This window comes from Taudactylus pleione, unplaced genomic scaffold (assembly GCF_031769625.1).
Source record: "Taudactylus pleione unplaced genomic scaffold, aTauple2 ptg001597l, whole genome shotgun sequence".
NCBI classification, from domain to species: Eukaryota; Metazoa; Chordata; class Amphibia; order Anura; family Myobatrachidae; genus Taudactylus; species Taudactylus pleione.
In genome coordinates this window covers 642,554-663,177 of record NW_028285994.1, presented here as the reverse complement: position 1 = coordinate 663,177, position 20,624 = coordinate 642,554, and the positions used below count along the sequence as shown (strand labels likewise).

The 20,624-nt window shown below is 35.1% G+C and overlaps 1 protein-coding gene across 1 annotated transcript in view; it reads right to left on the bottom strand.

Annotated features, from left to right (window-relative positions):
* Positions 1-20,624, bottom strand: part of LOC148442168 (alanine aminotransferase 2-like) — a 252,995-nt gene that overhangs the window by 215,242 nt on the left and 17,129 nt on the right. The window contains exon 5 of the mRNA XM_088464132.1: positions 12,520-12,763. Coding sequence (XP_088320258.1) covers positions 12,520-12,763 — 244 coding nt within the window. The remainder of the gene's footprint in view (positions 1-12,519; positions 12,764-20,624) is intronic.

Here is a 20,624-nt window from a genome sequence, read left to right as displayed (position 1 = left end):
ATAACCATGTAACTATATAACCGTGTAACTATATAACTCTGTAACTATGTAACTATATAACCGTGTAACTATATAACCATGTAACTATATAACCCTGTAACTATATAACCATGTAACTATATAACCCTGTAACTATATAACCCTGTAACTATATAACCATGTAACTATATAACCATGTAACTATATAACCCTGTAACTATATAACCATGTAACTATATAACCATGTAACTATATAACCCTGTAACTATATAACCATGTAACTATATAACCATGTAACTATATAACCCTGTAACTATATAACCATGTAACTATATAACCGTGTAACTATATAAACCTGTAACTATGTAACTATATAACCATGTAACTATATAACCGTGTAACTATATAACTCTGTAACTATATAACTATATAACCCTGTAACTATATAACCATGTAACTATATAACCATGTAACTATATAACCGTGTAACTATATAACTCTGTAACTATGTAACTATATAACCGTGTAACTATATAACCGTGTAACTATATAACCCTGTAACTATATAACTCTGTAACTATGTAACTATATAACCGTGTAACTATATAAACCTGTAACTATGTAACTATATAACCCTGTAACTGTGTAACTATATAACTATATAACTATGTAACCCTGTAACTATGTAACCCTGTAACTATATAACCCTGTAACTATATAACCTTGTAACCATGTAACTATATAACTATGTAACTATATAATCCTGTAACTATGTAACTATATAACCCTGTAACTATATAACCCTATAACTGTGTAACTATATAATCTTGTAACCATGTAACTATATAACTATGTAACTATATAACCCTGTAACTATATAACCCTGTAACTATATAACCCTGTAACTATATAACCCTGTAACTATATAACCTTGTAACCATGTAACTATATAACTATGTAACTATATAATCCTGTAACTATGTAACTATATAACCCTGTAACTATATAACCCTATAACTGTGTAACTATATAATCTTGTAACCATGTAACTATATAACTATGTAACTATATAACCCTGTAACTATATAACCCTGTAACTATATAACCCTGTAACTATATAATCTTGTAACCATGTAACTATATAACTATGTAACTATATAACCCTGTAACTATATAACCCTGTAACTATATAACCCTATAACTGTGTAACTATATAATCTTGTAACCATGTAACTATATAACTATGTAACTATATAACTATGTAACTATATAACCCTGTAACTATATAACCCTGTAACTATATAACCCTGTAACTATATAACCTTGTAACCATGTAACTATATAACTATGTAACTATATAATCCTGTAACTATGTAACTATATAACCCTGTAACTATATAACCCTATAACTGTGTAACTATATAATCTTGTAACCATGTAACTATATAACTATGTAACTATATAACCGTGTAACTATATAAACCTGTAACTATGTAACTATATAACCCTGTAACTGTGTAACTATATAACCCTATAACTGTGTAACTATATAACTATATAACTATGTAACCCTGTAACTATATAACCCTGTAACTGTGTAACTATATAACCCTGTAACTATATAACCCTATAACTGTGTAACTATATAATCTTGTAACCATGTAACTATATAACTATGTAACTATATAATCCTGTAACTATATAACCCTGTAACTATGTAACTATATAACCGTGTAACTATATAAACCTGTAACTATGTAACTATATAACCCTATAACTGTGTAACTATATAACTATATAACTATGTAACCCTGTAACTATATAACCCTGTAACAGTGTAACTATATAACCCTGTAACTATATAACCCTATAACTGTGTAACTATATAACCTTGTAACCATGTAACTATATAACCCTGTAACAATATAATCCTGTAACTATGTAACTATATAACTCTGTAACTATATAACTATATAAACCTGTAACTATATAACCATGTAACTATATAACCATGTAACTATATAACCCTGTAACTATATAACCCTGTAACTATATAACTCTGTAACTATGTAACTATATAACCGTGTAACTATATAACCATGTAACTATATAACCCTGTAACTATATAACCGTGTAACTATATAACCATGTAACTATATAACCATGTAACTATATAACCGTGTAACTATATAACTCTGTAACTATGTAACTATATAACCGTGTAACTATATAACCGTGTAACTATATAAACCTGTAACTATGTAACTATATAACCATGTAACTATATAACCGTGTAACTATATAACTCTGTAACTATATAACTATATAACCCTGTAACTATATAACCATGTAACTATATAACCATGTAACTATATAACCGTGTAACTATATAACTCTGTAACTATGTAACTATATAACCGTGTAACTATATAACCATGTAACTATATAACCCTGTAACTATATAACCATGTAACTATATAACCCTGTAACTATATAACCCTGTAACTATATAACCATGTAACTATATAACCATGTAACTATATAACCCTGTAACTATATAACCATGTAACTATATAACCATGTAACTATATAACCCTGTAACTATATAACCATGTAACTATATAACCCTGTAACTATATAACCCTGTAACTATATAACCATGTAACTATATAACCGTGTAACTATATAAACCTGTAACTATGTAACTATATAACCATGTAACTATATAACCGTGTAACTATATAACTCTGTAACTATATAACTATATAACCCTGTAACTATATAACCATGTAACTATATAACCATGTAACTATATAACCGTGTAACTATATAACTCTGTAACTATGTAACTATATAACCGTGTAACTATATAACCGTGTAACTATATAACCCTGTAACTATATAACTCTGTAACTATGTAACTATATAACCGTGTAACTATATAAACCTGTAACTATGTAACTATATAACCGTGTAACTATATAAACCTGTAACTATGTAACTATATAACCCTGTAACTGTGTAACTATATAACTATATAACTATGTAACCCTGTAACTATGTAACCCTGTAACTATATAACCCTGTAACTATATAACCTTGTAACCATGTAACTATATAACTATGTAACTATATAATCCTGTAACTATGTAACTATATAACCCTGTAACTATATAACCCTATAACTGTGTAACTATATAATCTTGTAACCATGTAACTATATAACTATGTAACTATATAACCCTGTAACTATATAACCCTGTAACTATATAACCCTGTAACTATATAACCCTGTAACTATATAACCTTGTAACCATGTAACTATATAACTATGTAACTATATAATCCTGTAACTATGTAACTATATAACCCTGTAACTATATAACCCTATAACTGTGTAACTATATAATCTTGTAACCATGTAACTATATAACTATGTAACTATATAACCCTGTAACTATATAACCCTGTAACTATATAACCCTGTAACTATATAATCTTGTAACCATGTAACTATATAACTATGTAACTATATAACCCTGTAACTATATAACCCTGTAACTATATAACCCTATAACTGTGTAACTATATAATCTTGTAACCATGTAACTATATAACTATGTAACTATATAACTATGTAACTATATAACCCTGTAACTATATAACCCTGTAACTATATAACCCTGTAACTATATAACCTTGTAACCATGTAACTATATAACTATGTAACTATATAATCCTGTAACTATGTAACTATATAACCCTGTAACTATATAACCCTATAACTGTGTAACTATATAATCTTGTAACCATGTAACTATATAACTATGTAACTATATAACCGTGTAACTATATAAACCTGTAACTATGTAACTATATAACCCTGTAACTGTGTAACTATATAACCCTATAACTGTGTAACTATATAACTATATAACTATGTAACCATGTAACTATATAACCCTGTAACTGTGTAACTATATAACCCTGTAACTATATAACCCTATAACTGTGTAACTATATAATCTTGTAACCATGTAACTATATAACTATGTAACTATATAATCCTGTAACTATATAACCCTGTAACTATGTAACTATATAACCGTGTAACTATATAAACCTGTAACTATGTAACTATATAACCCTATAACTGTGTAACTATATAACTATATAACTATGTAACCCTGTAACTATATAACCCTGTAACAGTGTAACTATATAACCCTGTAACTATATAACCCTATAACTGTGTAACTATATAATCTTGTAACCATGTAACTATATAACTATGTAACTATATAATCCTGTAACTATGTAACTATATAACCCTGTAACTATATAACCCTATAACTGTGTAACTATATAACTATATAACTATGTAACCCTGTAACTGTGTAACTATATAACCCTAAAACTATGTAACTATATAACCCTGTAACTATGTAACTTTATAACCCTATAACTGTGTAACTATATAACTATATAACTATGTAACCCTGTAACTATATAACTATATAACCCTATAACTGTGTAACTATATAACTATATAACTATGTATCCCTGTAACTATATAACCCTATAACTATATAACCCTGTAACTGTGTAACTATATAACCCTGTAACTATATAACTATGTAACTATATAACTATGTAACTATATAACCCTGTAACTATATAACCCTGTAACTATGTAACTATATAACCCTATAACTATGTAACTATATAACTATATAACTATATAACCCTGTAACTATATAACTATATAACCCTATAACTATATAACCCTGTAACTGTGTAACTATATAACCCTGTAACTATATAACTATGTAACTATATAACTATGTAACCCTGTAACTATATAACTATGTAACTATATAACTATATAACCCTGTAACTATATAACCCTGTAATTATGTAACTATATAACCCTATAACTGTGTAACTATATAACTATATAACTATGTAACCCTGTAACTGTGTAACTATATAACCCTATAACTATGTAACTATATAACCCTGTAACTATATAACTATGTAACTATATAACTATGTAACTATATAACCCTGTAACTATGTAACTATATAACCCTATAACAGTGTAACTATATAACTATATAACTATGTAACCCTGTAACTGTGTAACTATATAACCCTATAACTGTGTAACTATATAACTATGTAACTATATAACTATGTAACTATATAACCATGTAACTATATAACCCTGTAACTATATAACTATATAACTATATAACCCTGTAACTATATAACCCTGTAACCATGTAACTATATCACCCTGTAACTATATAACTATATAACCCTGTAACTATGTAACTATATAACCCTGTAACTATGTAACTATATAACCCTGTAACTATATAACTATATAACCCTGTAACCATGTAACTATATAACCCTGTAAATGTGTAACTATATAACCCTATAACTGTGTAACTATATAACTATATAACTATGTAACCCTGTAACTATGTAACTATATAACCCTGTAACTATATAACTATATAACCCTCTAACTATGTAACTATATAACCCTGTAACTGTGTAACTATATAACCCTATAACTGTGTAACTATGTAACTATATAACCCTGTAACTATGTAACTATATAACCCTGTAACTATATAACTATATAACCCTGTAACCATGTAACTATATAACCCTGTAACTGTGTAACTATATAACCCTATAACTGTGTAACTATATAACTATATAACTATATAACCCTATAACTATGTAACTATATAACCCTGTAACTATATAACTATGTAACTATATAACCCTGTAACTATATAACTATATAACCCTGTAACCATGTAACTATATAACCTTGTAACCATGTAACTATATAACCCTGTAACAATATAATCCTGTAACTATGTAACTATATAACCCTGTAACCATGTAACAATATAATCCTGTAACTATGTAACTATATAACCTTGTAACCATGTAACTATATAACCCTGTAACAATATAATCCTGTAACTATGTAACTATATAACTCTGTAACTATATAACTATATAAACCTGTAACTATATAACCATGTAACTATATAACCATGTAACTATATAACCGTGTAACTATATAACTCTGTAACTATGTAACTATATAACCGTGTAACTATATAACCATGTAACTATATAACCCTGTAACTATATAACCGTGTAACTATATAACCATGTAACTATATAACCATGTAACTATATAACCATGTAACTATATAACTCTGTAACTATGTAACTATATAACCGTGTAACTATATAACCGTGTAACTATATAAACCTGTAACTATGTAACTATATAACCATGTAACTATATAACCGTGTAACTATATAACTCTGTAACTATATAACTATATAACCCTGTAACTATATAACCATGTAACTATATAACCATGTAACTATATAACCGTGTAACTATATAACTCTGTAACTATGTAACTATATAACCGTGTAACTATATAACCATGTAACTATATAACCCTGTAACTATATAACCATGTAACTATATAACCATGTAACTATATAACCCTGTAACTATATAACCCTGTAACTATATAACCATGTAACTATATAACCCTGTAACTATATAACCCTGTAACTATATAACCATGTAACTATATAACCCTGTAACTATATAACCCTGTAACTATATAACCATGTAACTATATAACCATGTAACTATATAACCGTGTAACTATATAAACCTGTAACTATGTAACTATATAACCATGTAACTATATAACCGTGTAACTATATAACTCTGTAACTATATAACTATATAACCCTGTAACTATATAACCATGTAACTATATAACCGTGTAACTATATAACTCTGTAACTATGTAACTATATAACCGTGTAACTATATAACCGTGTAACTATATAACCCTGTAACTATATAACTCTGTAACTATGTAACTATATAACCGTGTAACTATATAAACCTGTAACTATGTAACTATATAACCCTGTAACTGTGTAACTATATAACTATATAACTATGTAACCCTGTAACTATGTAACCCTGTAACTATATAACCCTGTAACTATATAACCCTGTAACTATATAACCTTGTAACCATGTAACTATATAACTATGTAACTATATAATCCTGTAACTATGTAACTATATAACCCTGTAACTATATAACCCTATAGCTGTGTAACTATATAATCTTGTAACCATGTAACTATATAACTATGTAACTATATAACCCTGTAACTATATAACCCTGTAACTATATAACCCTGTAACTATATAACCCTGTTACTATATAACCTTGTAACCATGTAACTATATAACTATGTAACTATATAATCCTGTAACTATGTAACTATATAACCCTGTAACTATATAACCCTATAACTGTGTAACTATATAATCTTGTAACCATGTAACTATATAACTATGTAACTATATAACCCTGTAACTATATAACCCTGTAACTATATAACCCTGTAACTATATAATCTTGTAACCATGTAACTATATAACTATGTAACTATATAACCCTGTAACTATATAACCCTGTAACTATATAACCCTATAACTGTGTAACTATATAATCTTGTAACCATGTAACTATATAACTATGTAACTATATAACTATGTAACTATATAACCCTGTAACTATATAACCCTGTAACTATATAACCCTGTAACTATATAACCTTGTAACCATGTAACTATATAACTATGTAACTATATAATCCTGTAACTATGTAACTATATAACCCTGTAACTATATAACCCTATAACTGTGTAACTATATAATCTTGTAACCATGTAACTATATAACTATGTAACTATATAACTGTGTAACTATATAAACCTGTAACTATGTAACTATATAACCCTGTAACTGTGTAACTATATAACCCTATAACTGTGTAACTATATAACTATGTAACCCTGTAACTATATAACCCTGTAACTGTGTAACTATATAACCCTGTAACTATATAACCCTATAACTGTGTAACTATATAATCTTGTAACCATGTAACTATATAACTATGTAACTATATAATCCTGTAACTATATAACCCTGTAACTATGTAACTATATAACCGTGTAACTATATAAACCTGTAACTATGTAACTATATAACCCTATAACTGTGTAACTATATAACTATATAACTATGTAACCCTGTAACTATATAACCCTGTAACCGTGTAACTATATAACCCTGTAACTATATAACCCTATAACTGTGTAACTATATAATCTTGTAACCATGTAACTATATAACTATGTAACTATATAATCCTGTAACTATGTAACTATATAACCCTGTAACTATATAACTATATAACCCTATAACTGTGTAACTATATAACTATATAACTATGTAACCCTGTAACTGTGTAACTATATAACCCTAAAACTATGTAACTATATAACCCTGTAACTATGTAACTTTATAACCCTATAACTGTGTAACTATATAACTATATAACTATGTAACCCTGTAACTATATAACTATATAACCCTATAACTGTGTAACTATATAACTATGTAACCCTGTAACTATATAACCCTATAACTATATAACCCTGTAACTGTGTAACTATATAACCCTGTAACTATATAACTATGTAACTATATAACTATGTAACTATATAACCCTGTAACTATATAACCCTGTAACTATGTAACTATATAACCCTATAACTATGTAATTATATAACTATATAACTATATAACCCTGTAACTATATAACTATATAACCCTATAACTGTGTAACTATATAACTATATAACTATGTAACCCTGTAACTATATAACTATATAACCCTATAACTATATAACCCTGTAACTGTGTAACTATATAACTATGTAACTATATAACTATGTAACCCTGTAACTATATAACTATGTAACTATATAACTATATAACCCTGTAACTATATAACCCTGTAATTATGTAACTATATAACCCTATAACTGTGTAACTATATAACTATATAACTATGTAACCCTTTAACTGTGTAACTATATAACCCTATAACTATGTAACTATATAACCCTGTAACTATATAACTATGTAACTATATAACTATGTAACTATATAACCCTGTAACTATGTAACTATATAACCCTATAACTATGTAACTATATAACCCTGTAACTATATAACTATGTAACTATATAACTATATAACTATATAACCCTATAACTGTGTAACTATATAACTATGTAACTATATAACTATGTAACTATATAACCATGTAACTATATAACCCTGTAACTATATAACTATATAACCCTGTAACTATATAACCCTGTAACCATGTAACTATATCACCCTGTAACTATATAACTATATAACCCTGTAACTATGTAACTATATAACCCTGTAACTATGTAACTATATAACCCTGTAACTATATAACTATATAACCCTGTAACCATGTAACTATATAACCCTGTAACTGTGTAACTATATAACCCTATAACTGTGTAACTATATAACTATGTAACCCTGTAACTATGTAACTATATAACCCTGTAACTATATAACTATATAACCCTGTAACTATGTAACTATATAACCCTGTAACTGTGTAACTATATAACCCTATAACTGTGTAACTATGTAACTATATAACCCTGTAACTATGTAACTATATAACCCTGTAACTATATAACTATATAACCCTGTAACCATGTAACTATATAACCCTGTAACTGTGTAACTATATAACCCTATAACTGTGTAACTATATAACTATATAACTATATAACCCTATAACTATGTAACTATATAACCCTGTAACTATATAACTATGTAACTATATAACTATGTAACTATATAACCCTGTAACTATATAACCCTGTAACCATGTAACTATATAACCCTGTAACTATATAACTATATAACTATATAACCCTGTAACTATATAATCCTGTAACCATGTAACTATATAACTATATAACCCTGTAACCATGTAACTATATAACCCTGTAACTGTGTAACTATATAACCCTATAACTGTGTAACTATGTAACTATATAACCCTGTAACTATGTAACTATATAACCCTGTAACTATATAACTATATAACCCTGTAACCATGTAACTATATAACCCTGTAACTGTGTAACTATATAACCCTATAACTGTGTAACTATATAACTATATAACTATATAACCCTATAACTATGTAACTATATAACCCTGTAACTATATAACTATGTAACTATATAACTATGTAACTATATAACCCTGTAACTATATAACCCTGTAACCATGTAACTATATAACCCTGTAACTATATAACTATATAACTATATAACCCTGTAACTATATAATCCTGTAACCATGTAACTATATCACCCTGTAACTATATAACTATATAACCCTGTAACTATGTAACTATATAACCCTGTAACTATGTAACTATATAACCCTGTAACTATATAACTATGTAACTATATAACCCTGTAACTATGTAACTATATAACCCTGTAACTATGTAACTATATAACCCTGTAACTATATAACTATATAACCCTGTAAACATGTAACTATATAACCCTGTAACTATGTAACTATATAACCCTGTAACTATGTAACTATATAATCCTGTAACTATGTAACTATATAACCTTGTAACCATGTAACTATATAACCCTGTAACTATGTAACTATATAACCCTGTAACTATATAATCCTGTAACTATGTAACTATATAACCATGTAACTATATAACTATGTAACCCTGTAACTATATAATCCTGTAACTATGTAACTATATAACCCTGTAACTATGTAACTATATAACCTTGTAACCATGTAACTATATAACCCTGTAACTATATAACTATGTAACCCTGTAACTATATAATCCTGTAACTATGTAACTATATAACCCTGTAACTATATAACTATGTAACCCTGTAACTATATATCCTGTAACTATGTAACTATATAATCCTGTAACTATGTAACTATATAACCTTGTAACCATGTAACTATATAACCCTGTAACTATATAACTATGTAACCCTGTAACTATATAATCCTGTAACTATGTAACTATATAACCCTGTAACTATATAATCCTGTAACTATGTAACTATATAACCCTGTAACTATATAACTATGTAACCCTGTAACTATATAACCCTGTAACTGTGTAACTATATAACTATGTAACAATATAACCCTGTAACTATATAATCCTGTAACTATGTAACTATATAACCCTGTAACTATATAACTATGTAACCCTGTAACTATATAACCATATAACCCTGTAACTGTGTAACTATATAACCCTGTAACTATATAATCCTGTAACTATGTAACTATATAACCCTGTAACTATATAACTATGTAACCCTGTAACTATATAACCCTGTAACTGTGTAACTATATAACCCTGTAACTATATAACCCTGTAATTATGTAACTATATAACCCTGTAACTATATAACCCTGTAACTATGTAACTATATAACCCTGTAACTATATAACTATATAACCCTGTAACCATGTAACTATATAACCCTGTAACTATGTAACTATATAACCCTGTAACCATGTAACTATATAACCCTGTAACTGTGTAACTATATAACCTTGTAACTATATAACCCTGTAACTATATAATCCTGTAACTATGTAACTATATAACCCTGTAACTATATAACTATATAACTATATAAACCTGTAACTATATAATCCTGTAACTATATAACCGTGTAACTATATAACCCTGTAACTATATAACTATATAACCCTGTAACTGTGTAACTATGTAACTATATAACTATGTAACTATATAACCCTGTAACTATGTAACTATATAACTATATAACCCTGTAACTATGTAACTATATAACCCTGTAACTATATAACCCTGTAACCATGTAACTATATAACCCTGTAACTATGTAACTATATAACCTTGTAACTATGTAACTATATAACCCTGTAACTATGTAACTATATAACCCTGTAATTATGTAACTATATAACCTTGTAACCATGTAACTTTATAACCTTGTAACCATGTAACTATATAACCCTGTAACTATGTAACTATATAACCCTGTAACTATGCAACTATATAACCCTGTAACTATGCAACTATATAACCCTGTAACTATATAACCCTGTAACTATGTAACTATATAACCCTGTAACTATGTAACTATATAACCCTGTAACCATATAATCATATAACTATATAACCCTGTAACTATGTAACTATATAACCCTATAACCATGTAACCCTGTAACCATATAATCATATAACCCTGTAACTATATAACTATGTAACTATATAACCCTGTAACTATGTAACTATATAACTATGTAACTATATAACCCTGTAACTATGTAACTATATAACTATGTAACTATATAACTATGTAACATATAACCCTGTAACTATGTAACTTTATAACCCTGCAACCATATAACCCTGTAACTATGTAACGTGTCAGCCACCAGCGCTCCCTTAGTGTTACTCCTGTGATAATAATAGGGGGCTTATTACCTGTGGGGTTTCCAGGGTTAATGACACAGAGGACTTTGGGGTTACAGTGTTTCCTCGCTTCATGGAGAGATGTCTGGATATTGCTCACATTCACAGACCACCCCCCATCTTCATCCAGCTTGTATAGCACTTTCACCGCCTCAGACAGCGCAATTGTATCCACGTAGACCGGGTAGTGGGGAATGGAAATCATAATCCCTGTTTTCAGACCTTCCTCATTATTTACCACCAGGGATAATACGCTCTGTAGGAACAGCATAAGTGTTATATCAGGAATATGTCTACAGACTGTGCAGAGAAGACTGGGCATGGGGATGGTACTCCCATCCTGTTATACTGTTACTCCCATCCTGCTATGCAGTTACTCCCATCCTGCTATGCTGTTACTCTCATCCTGCTATGCTGTTACTCCCTTCCTGCTATGCTGTTACTCCCATCCTGCTATGATGTTTCTCCCATCCTGCTATGCTGTTACTCCCATCCTGCTATGCTGTTACTCCCATCCTGCTATGCTGTTACTCTCATTCTGCTATGCTGTTACTCCCATCCTGTTATACTGTTATTCCCATCCTGCTATGCTGTTACTCCCATCCTGCTATGCTGTTACTCCCATCCTGCTATGCTGTTACTCCCATCCTGCTATGATGTTACTCCCATCCTGCTATGCTGTTACTCTCATCCTGCTATGTGTTACTCCCATCCTGCTATGCTATTACTCCCATCCTGCTATGCTGTTACTCCCATCCTGCTACAATATGACGTTACTCCCATCCTGCTATGATGTTACTCCCATCCTGCTATGCTGTTATTCCCATCCTGCTATGCTGTTACTCCCATCCTGCTATGATGTTACTCCCATCCTGCTATGCTGTTACTCTCATCCTGCTATGCTGTTACTCCCATCCTGCTATGCTGTTACTCCCATCCTGTTATGCTGTTACTCCCATCCTGCTATGCTGTTACTCCCATCCTGCTATGCTGTTACTCCCATCCTGCTATGCTGTTACTCCCATCCTGCTATGCTGTTACTCCCATCCTGCTATGCTGTTACTCTCATCCTGCTATGTGTTACTCCCATCCTGCTATGCTATTACTCCCATCCTGCTATGCTGTTACTCCCATCCTGCTACAATATGACGTTACCTCCATCCTGCTATGCTGTTACTCCCATCCTGCTATGCTGTTATTCCCATCCTGCTATGCTGTTACTCCCATCCTGCTATGATGTTACTCCCATCCTGCTATGATGTTACTCCCATCCTGCTATGCTGTTACTCCCATCCTGCTATGCTGTTACTCCCATCCTGCTATGCTGTTACTCCCATCCAGCTATGATGTTACTCCCATCCTGCTATGCTGTTACTCCCATCCTGCTATGCTGTTACTCTCATCCTGCTATGTGTTACTCCCATCCTGCTATGCTATTACTCCCATCCTGCTATGCTGTTACTCTCATCCTGCTATGCTGTTACTCCCATCCTGCTACAATATGACGTTACCTCCATCCTGCTATGCTGTTACTCCGATCCTGCTATGATGTTACTCCCATCCTGCTACAATATGACGTTACCTCCATCCTGCTATGATGTTACTCCCATCCTGCTATGCTGTTATTCCCATCCTGCTATGCTGTTACTCCCATCCTGCTACAATATGATGTTACCTCCATCCTGCTATGCTGTTACTCCCATCCTGCTATGCTGTTACTCCCATCCTGCTATGCTGTTACTCTCATCCTGCTATGTGTTACTCCCATCCTGCTATGCTATTACTCCCATCCTGCTATGCTGTTACTCCCATCCTGCTACAATATGACGTTACCTCCATCCTGCTATGCTGTTACTCCCATCCTGCTATGCTGTTATTCCCATCCTGCTATGCTGTTACTCCCATCCTGCTATGATGTTACTCCCATCCTGCTATGATGTTACTCCCATCCTGCTATGCTGTTACTCCCATCCTGCTATGCTGTTACTCCCATCCTGCTATGCTGTTACTCCCATCCAGCTATGATGTTACTCCCATCCTGCTATGCTGTTACTCCCATCCTGCTATGCTGTTACTCTCATCCTGCTATGTGTTACTCCCATCCTGCTATGCTATTACTCCCATCCTGCTATGCTGTTACTCTCATCCTGCTATGCTGTTACTCCCATCCTGCTACAATATGACGTTACCTCCATCCTGCTATGCTGTTACTCCGATCCTGCTATGATGTTACTCCCATCCTGCTACAATATGACGTTACCTCCATCCTGCTATGATGTTACTCCCATCCTGCTATGCTGTTATTCCCATCCTGCTATGCTGTTACTCCCATCCTGCTACAATATGATGTTACCTCCATCCTGCTATGATGTTACTCCCATCCTGCTATGCTGTTACTCCCATCCTGCTATGCTGTTACTCCCATCCTGCTATGATGTTACTCCCATCCTGCTATGCTGTTACTCCCATCCTGCTATGCTGTTACTCCCATCCTGCTATGCTGTTACTCTCATCCTGCTATGTGTTACTCCCATCCTGCTATGCTATTACTTCCATCCTGCTATGCTGTTACTCTCATCCTGCTATGCTGTTACTCTCATACTGCTATGCTGTTACTCCCATCCTGCTACAATATGACGTTACCTCCATCCTGCTATGCTGTTACTCCCATCCTGCTATGCTGTTATTCCCATCCTGCTATGCTGTTACTCCCATCCTGCTACAATATGACGTTACCTCCATCCTGCTATGATGTTACTCCCATCCTGCTATGCTGTTACTCCCATCCTGCTATGCTGTTACTCCCATCCTGCTATGATATTACTCCCATACTGCTATAGTATGACGTTACTCCCATCATGCTATGATGTGCCCCTGTATTTCTGGCCCTTAAAATAGTGCCCCCCCATGCAGTGTCCCCTGTAGTAGTGCTCAAATGCAGTGCCCCCTGTGGTGGTGCCCATATGCAATGCCCCTTGTTGTGGTGCCCATATGCAATGCCTCCGATCACTTCAGAGGCCAGGGTTCACAGTTCAATGCTGGCACCTGGAAACCTGTCAGCTTAGACAATGGCCGAGTACACAGCGCGCGTCTCCTATGGGCACCTTCAGTGCCTGGAGCTTGTGCTCCACTGGAACCACACACCCTATGCTCCTGGCTGTAAGACTGCAGGGTGTGACCCTCTAGCTGCCCACTGTAGGGCACAATGAGACAGTAATAATGATCAGATGTGTACGGGCATCGCTGCTGTAAGGGTGCAGGGTGTGACCCTCTAGCTGCCCACTGCAGGGCACAATGGGACAGTAATAAAGTTCAGATGTGTACGGGCATCGCTGCTGTAAGGCTGCAGGGTGTGACCCTCTAGCTGCCCACTGCAGGGCACAATGAGACAGTAATAAAGATCAGATGTGTATGGGCATCGCTGCTGTAAGGCTGCAGGGTGTGACCCTCTAGCTGCCCGTTGCAGGGCACAATGAGACAGTAATAAAGATCAGATGTGTACGGGCATCGCTGCTGTAAGGGTCAATGATGTGACCCTCTAGCTGCCCGCTGCAGGGCACAATGAGACAGTAATAATGATCAGATGTGTACGGGCATCGCTGCTGTAAGGATGCAGGGTGTGACCCTCTAGCTGCCCGCTGCAGGGCACAATGAGACAGTAATAAAGATCAGATGTGTACGGGCATCGCTGCTGTAAGGGTGCAGGGTGTGACCCTCTAGCTGCCCGCTGCAGGGCACAATGAGACAGTAATAAAGATCAGATGTGTACGGGCATCGCTGCTGTAAGGCTGCAGGGTGTGACCCTCTAGCTGCCCACTGCAGGGCACAATGAGACAGTAATAAAGATCAGATGTGTAAGGGCATCGCTGCTGTAAGGGTGCAGGGTGTGACCCTCTAGCTGCCCACTGCAGGGCACAATGAGACAGTAATAATGATCAGATGTGTAAGGGCATCGCTGCTGTAAGGGTGCAGGGTGTGACCCTCTAGCTGCCCGCTGCAGGGCACAATGAGACAGTAATAAAGATCAGATGTGTACGGGCATCGCTGCTGTAAGGCTGCAGGGTGTGACCCTCTAGCTGCCCGCTGCAGGGCACAATGAGACAGTAATAAAGATCAGATGTGTACGGGCATCGCTGCTGTAAGGCTGCAGGGTGTGACCCTCTAGCTGCCCACTGCAGGGCACAATGAGACAGTAATAAAGATCAGATGTGTACGGGCATCGCTGCTGTAAGGCTGCAGGGTGTGACCCTCTAGCTGCCCGCTGCAGGGCACAATGAGACAGTAATAAAGATCAGATGTGTACGGGCATCGCTGCTGTAAGGGTCAATGATGTGACCCTCTAGCTGCCCGCTGCAGGGCACAATGAGACAGTAATAATGATCAGATGTGTACGGGCATCGCTGCTGTAAGGATGCAGGGTGTGACCCTCTAGCTGCCCGCTGCAGGGCACAATGAGACAGTAATAAAGATCAGATGTGTACGGGCATCGCTGCTGTAAGGGTGCAGGGTGTGACCCTCTAGCTGCCCGCTGCAGGGCACAATGAGACAGTAATAAAGATCAGATGTGTACGGGCATCGCTGCTGTAAGGCTGCAGGGTGTGACCCTCTAGCTGCCCACTGCAGGGCACAATGAGACAGTAATAAAGATCAGATGTGTAAGGGCATCGCTGCTGTAAGGGTGCAGGGTGTGACCCTCTAGCTGCCCACTGCAGGGCACAATGAGACAGTAATAATGATCAGATGTGTAAGGGCATCGCTGCTGTAAGGGTGCAGGGTGTGACCCTCTAGCTGCCCGCTGCAGGGCACAATGAGACAGTAATAAAGATCAGATGTGTACGGGCATCGCTGCTGTAAGGCTGCAGGGTGTGACCCTCTAGCTGCCCGCTGCAGGGCACAATGAGACAGTAATAAAGATCAGATGTGTACGGGCATCGCTGCTGTAAGGCTGCAGGGTGTGACCCTCTAGCTGCCCACTGCAGGGCACAATGAGACAGTAATAATGATCAGATGTGGTACAAAATCAGCAGAGAAACTAGTGTTTAAGCGAATCTGAGGTCGGTAAGTGTAATACGATGAAACAGGCCGGGATCGAGGTCTCAGGCTGGGGAGCTGAATGGGGAACAGTCAGAGGTCTGGGACATGGGAATCTGTGAGACTGGGATGGTGCTGGTACACAGGTAATCAGAATACATCAGGAAAGCTGGAGCCGGCTATGTGACCTCATACTCTGATACTGCGTAGCTCAGAGTGAGCATAAATAGGCCTCTTCACATGTGTGTGTCATGTACTGTGTGTGTCATGTAAGTGTCATGTACATGTCATGTGTGCCTGTGTCTTTAACATTTACTTAGAGACCATGGACCAAATGTAATAGGGTGCGAGTTTAGCAGTAACCTCTGACGCTTTGTATACTGGGCCAATGTAATATAGAGTCTGAGAACATGAAACGCACCTGTTTATAGACTAAATACTCTCACGATTTAAACTCTCGTCCAGATGTTTCCCATTGTGAAGATAACACTCGGCCAATGTGACAGTGAGAGAGGTTACTGCTAATCTCCCACATTCTCTACACCCTCACCCTGTTACATTAGGCCCCATGTACCAGCCCCTAGATACGGGGCCGCAGCCCGGGAAGCCAGCTGGAGAAACTGGAAAAAGAGCAGAAGTGATGACCAGGCTGCTGGAGCGCGGACCCACAGGTTAAACCACCGGGTGTGTTCATTTGGTAATTGGAACCATTTTCCCTCCCTCTTAGAGCTGACCTCTGAACACCCCAAAAAAGGCCTAATGGGAAATATCCTGTGGAATTCCCTAAGAAGTCATTGGACATGTACATCCGTAGGCTTCACCCATAAACGCTCCTCTGGCCCAAAGCCCTTCTAGTCCACCGATAAGTAAATAATTCCTCACAAGATACTGGAACCCAAGAATCCAATATTTTGCTGACATTATTATTATTAGCTTTTATATATATATATGTATATATATATATATATATATATATATATATATAGCATCACACATTTCTGCAGCGCTGTACAGAGCAAAAATACAGAACTGGGTAATAGGATAACAAAAGTGAGCATAATACAGACACATAATACATACAAAGTTATACAAATACAAGCACATAGTTACAAAGGTGGGAATAATACTGAGACATAACAAATGTACACATATCAATTGGCTGAGACAGTGTATTGTTGGTGAAGAAACATTAGGAAGGAGGGTCCTGCTCATGAGAGCTTATATTCAAAATGGGAAAGGAGAGGAGTGGGGGTACTGAGGAAACACAAAGATAAGGGACGTGGGAGAGAAGACCAGATAAGGGAGTGTTCCGGTGTACAAGGCTGAATAAGTGGATTTAGAGGGGAGAGTCTAATAGATGGAGGGAGAGCATTCCATAGGTTGGGGCAGCATGTAAGAAGTCTTGGAAGTGGCCGTGAGAAGTGGTAATCAGTGAAGAGGAAATACGATGGTCAATGGCTGACCATAGAGGGTGGAAGGTGGTGTAAAGGGAAATGAGCTTGGAGATGTACAAGGGAGAGGAGCATGAGAAAGTATTGAATTTTCATATACTCTTTATATCTTTTTAGTAACATATTTTGTTTCGCTATTAACTGGACATACACAACATATCGATTATATTTCTCTTTGATGATATTGGGGAAATCACCAGTGTCTTAAGCTGTAACATCAGCCCACCCCATCGTCCAGCCTTATTCCTAAGTAGCGTTCCAGCACCAGCCAACCTGCAGACAATTCTGCTGCTGTTTATATTACTAAGCATGGATCATATATATTATGCAAGGACCGCGCCATTTTACAGTGCTTCCCATGATCTTTTTTTAATCTCTTTTTTAATGTTGTTCTCCATGTATATGTATATACATATATATATATATATTTTTTTTATACATATATTTTAACGGATCATAAATTATATATTGTGCAATGACCTTGCTATTTTTGTACTGTTCCCCACAATCTATTTTAATGTTATTCTCCATGATCGGTGTTTATTTACTTATGAAGCCATTAATATCATCCTTTTTTATCTCTTCATCTATGTGGAACATCATTATGGAAAGAAAAGTTCCCAGGGGCCGTAACACACTGATGGACCAATGTATTATGACAACTTCTGATCACTCCCAGTTTCGGACAAAACCACCAGGCAATGGTATATTTCCCCTTCAGTTTCTGTACCTGGGAGTGACGTGCAGTGAGGGCGGAAGTGCGGTTCCCTGCCCATACAATCCACCAAAAAAAGAGAGAGTTATACGTTCGCCCCAAGATTATATGCCCACTCCATGCCCATGTGGATGGTAGGGAATGACATTGGACAGTAGCTGGTGGTGTCAGGGTACAATAAAATTAAGGGGATCTATCCACTTCCTCAAAACCAGATGTTGACATAATGGCCACTTCTGGTTTAGAGTGCCGAGGTCCATCACGGCGATATGTAACCTCTACCATGTAACTTCTACCATGGGGATGTCCTGATGTACACTAAAAGAAAAACTAATCCCACTTGTCCTAAACATTACTAGCCAGGAACCGGAAGTAGCGGGCCACGTCACTTCTGGTTGCGGCATTTCCCGCTAGAGGTTTGGGGGTATTTAAGACCATGAGCTGCTTCAGCCTGCACTTCCTTCTGAAGAAGATGCTCGAAACGCATCAAGAACTTGCAGGACCTATCCACAACAAGAGGGGATTCTTACGCCTGACACTGTGCCCGTTTGGTAGACACTGTTTGGCATTATCCGGATTGCCCTCAGTGCACTTTCAATGCTGACCATGTACTGGCGTTCCGGTACGCAGGCTGTGAGCCACCCTCTGCTGTGTTGCTTTTTTTTTTTTTATAGGTTTTATACTGTTTTAATGTGTTGGCTTGTTGGAGGCTAAATATTTGCATGTACATATGCTTTCATTTTATCTGTTAACTGTTTTTAGCTAATTAGAAAATAAATTAGAATATATCACTTATATTTGCAATATTACGCTATATTGTGCCTTGTGTCTCTCTCCACATATACAAAACTTCATTTGAAACTCTACCCACGAGAGATGTAATAAGTTTTTTATTTGATTCATAGAAGGTTTAGCGCCAC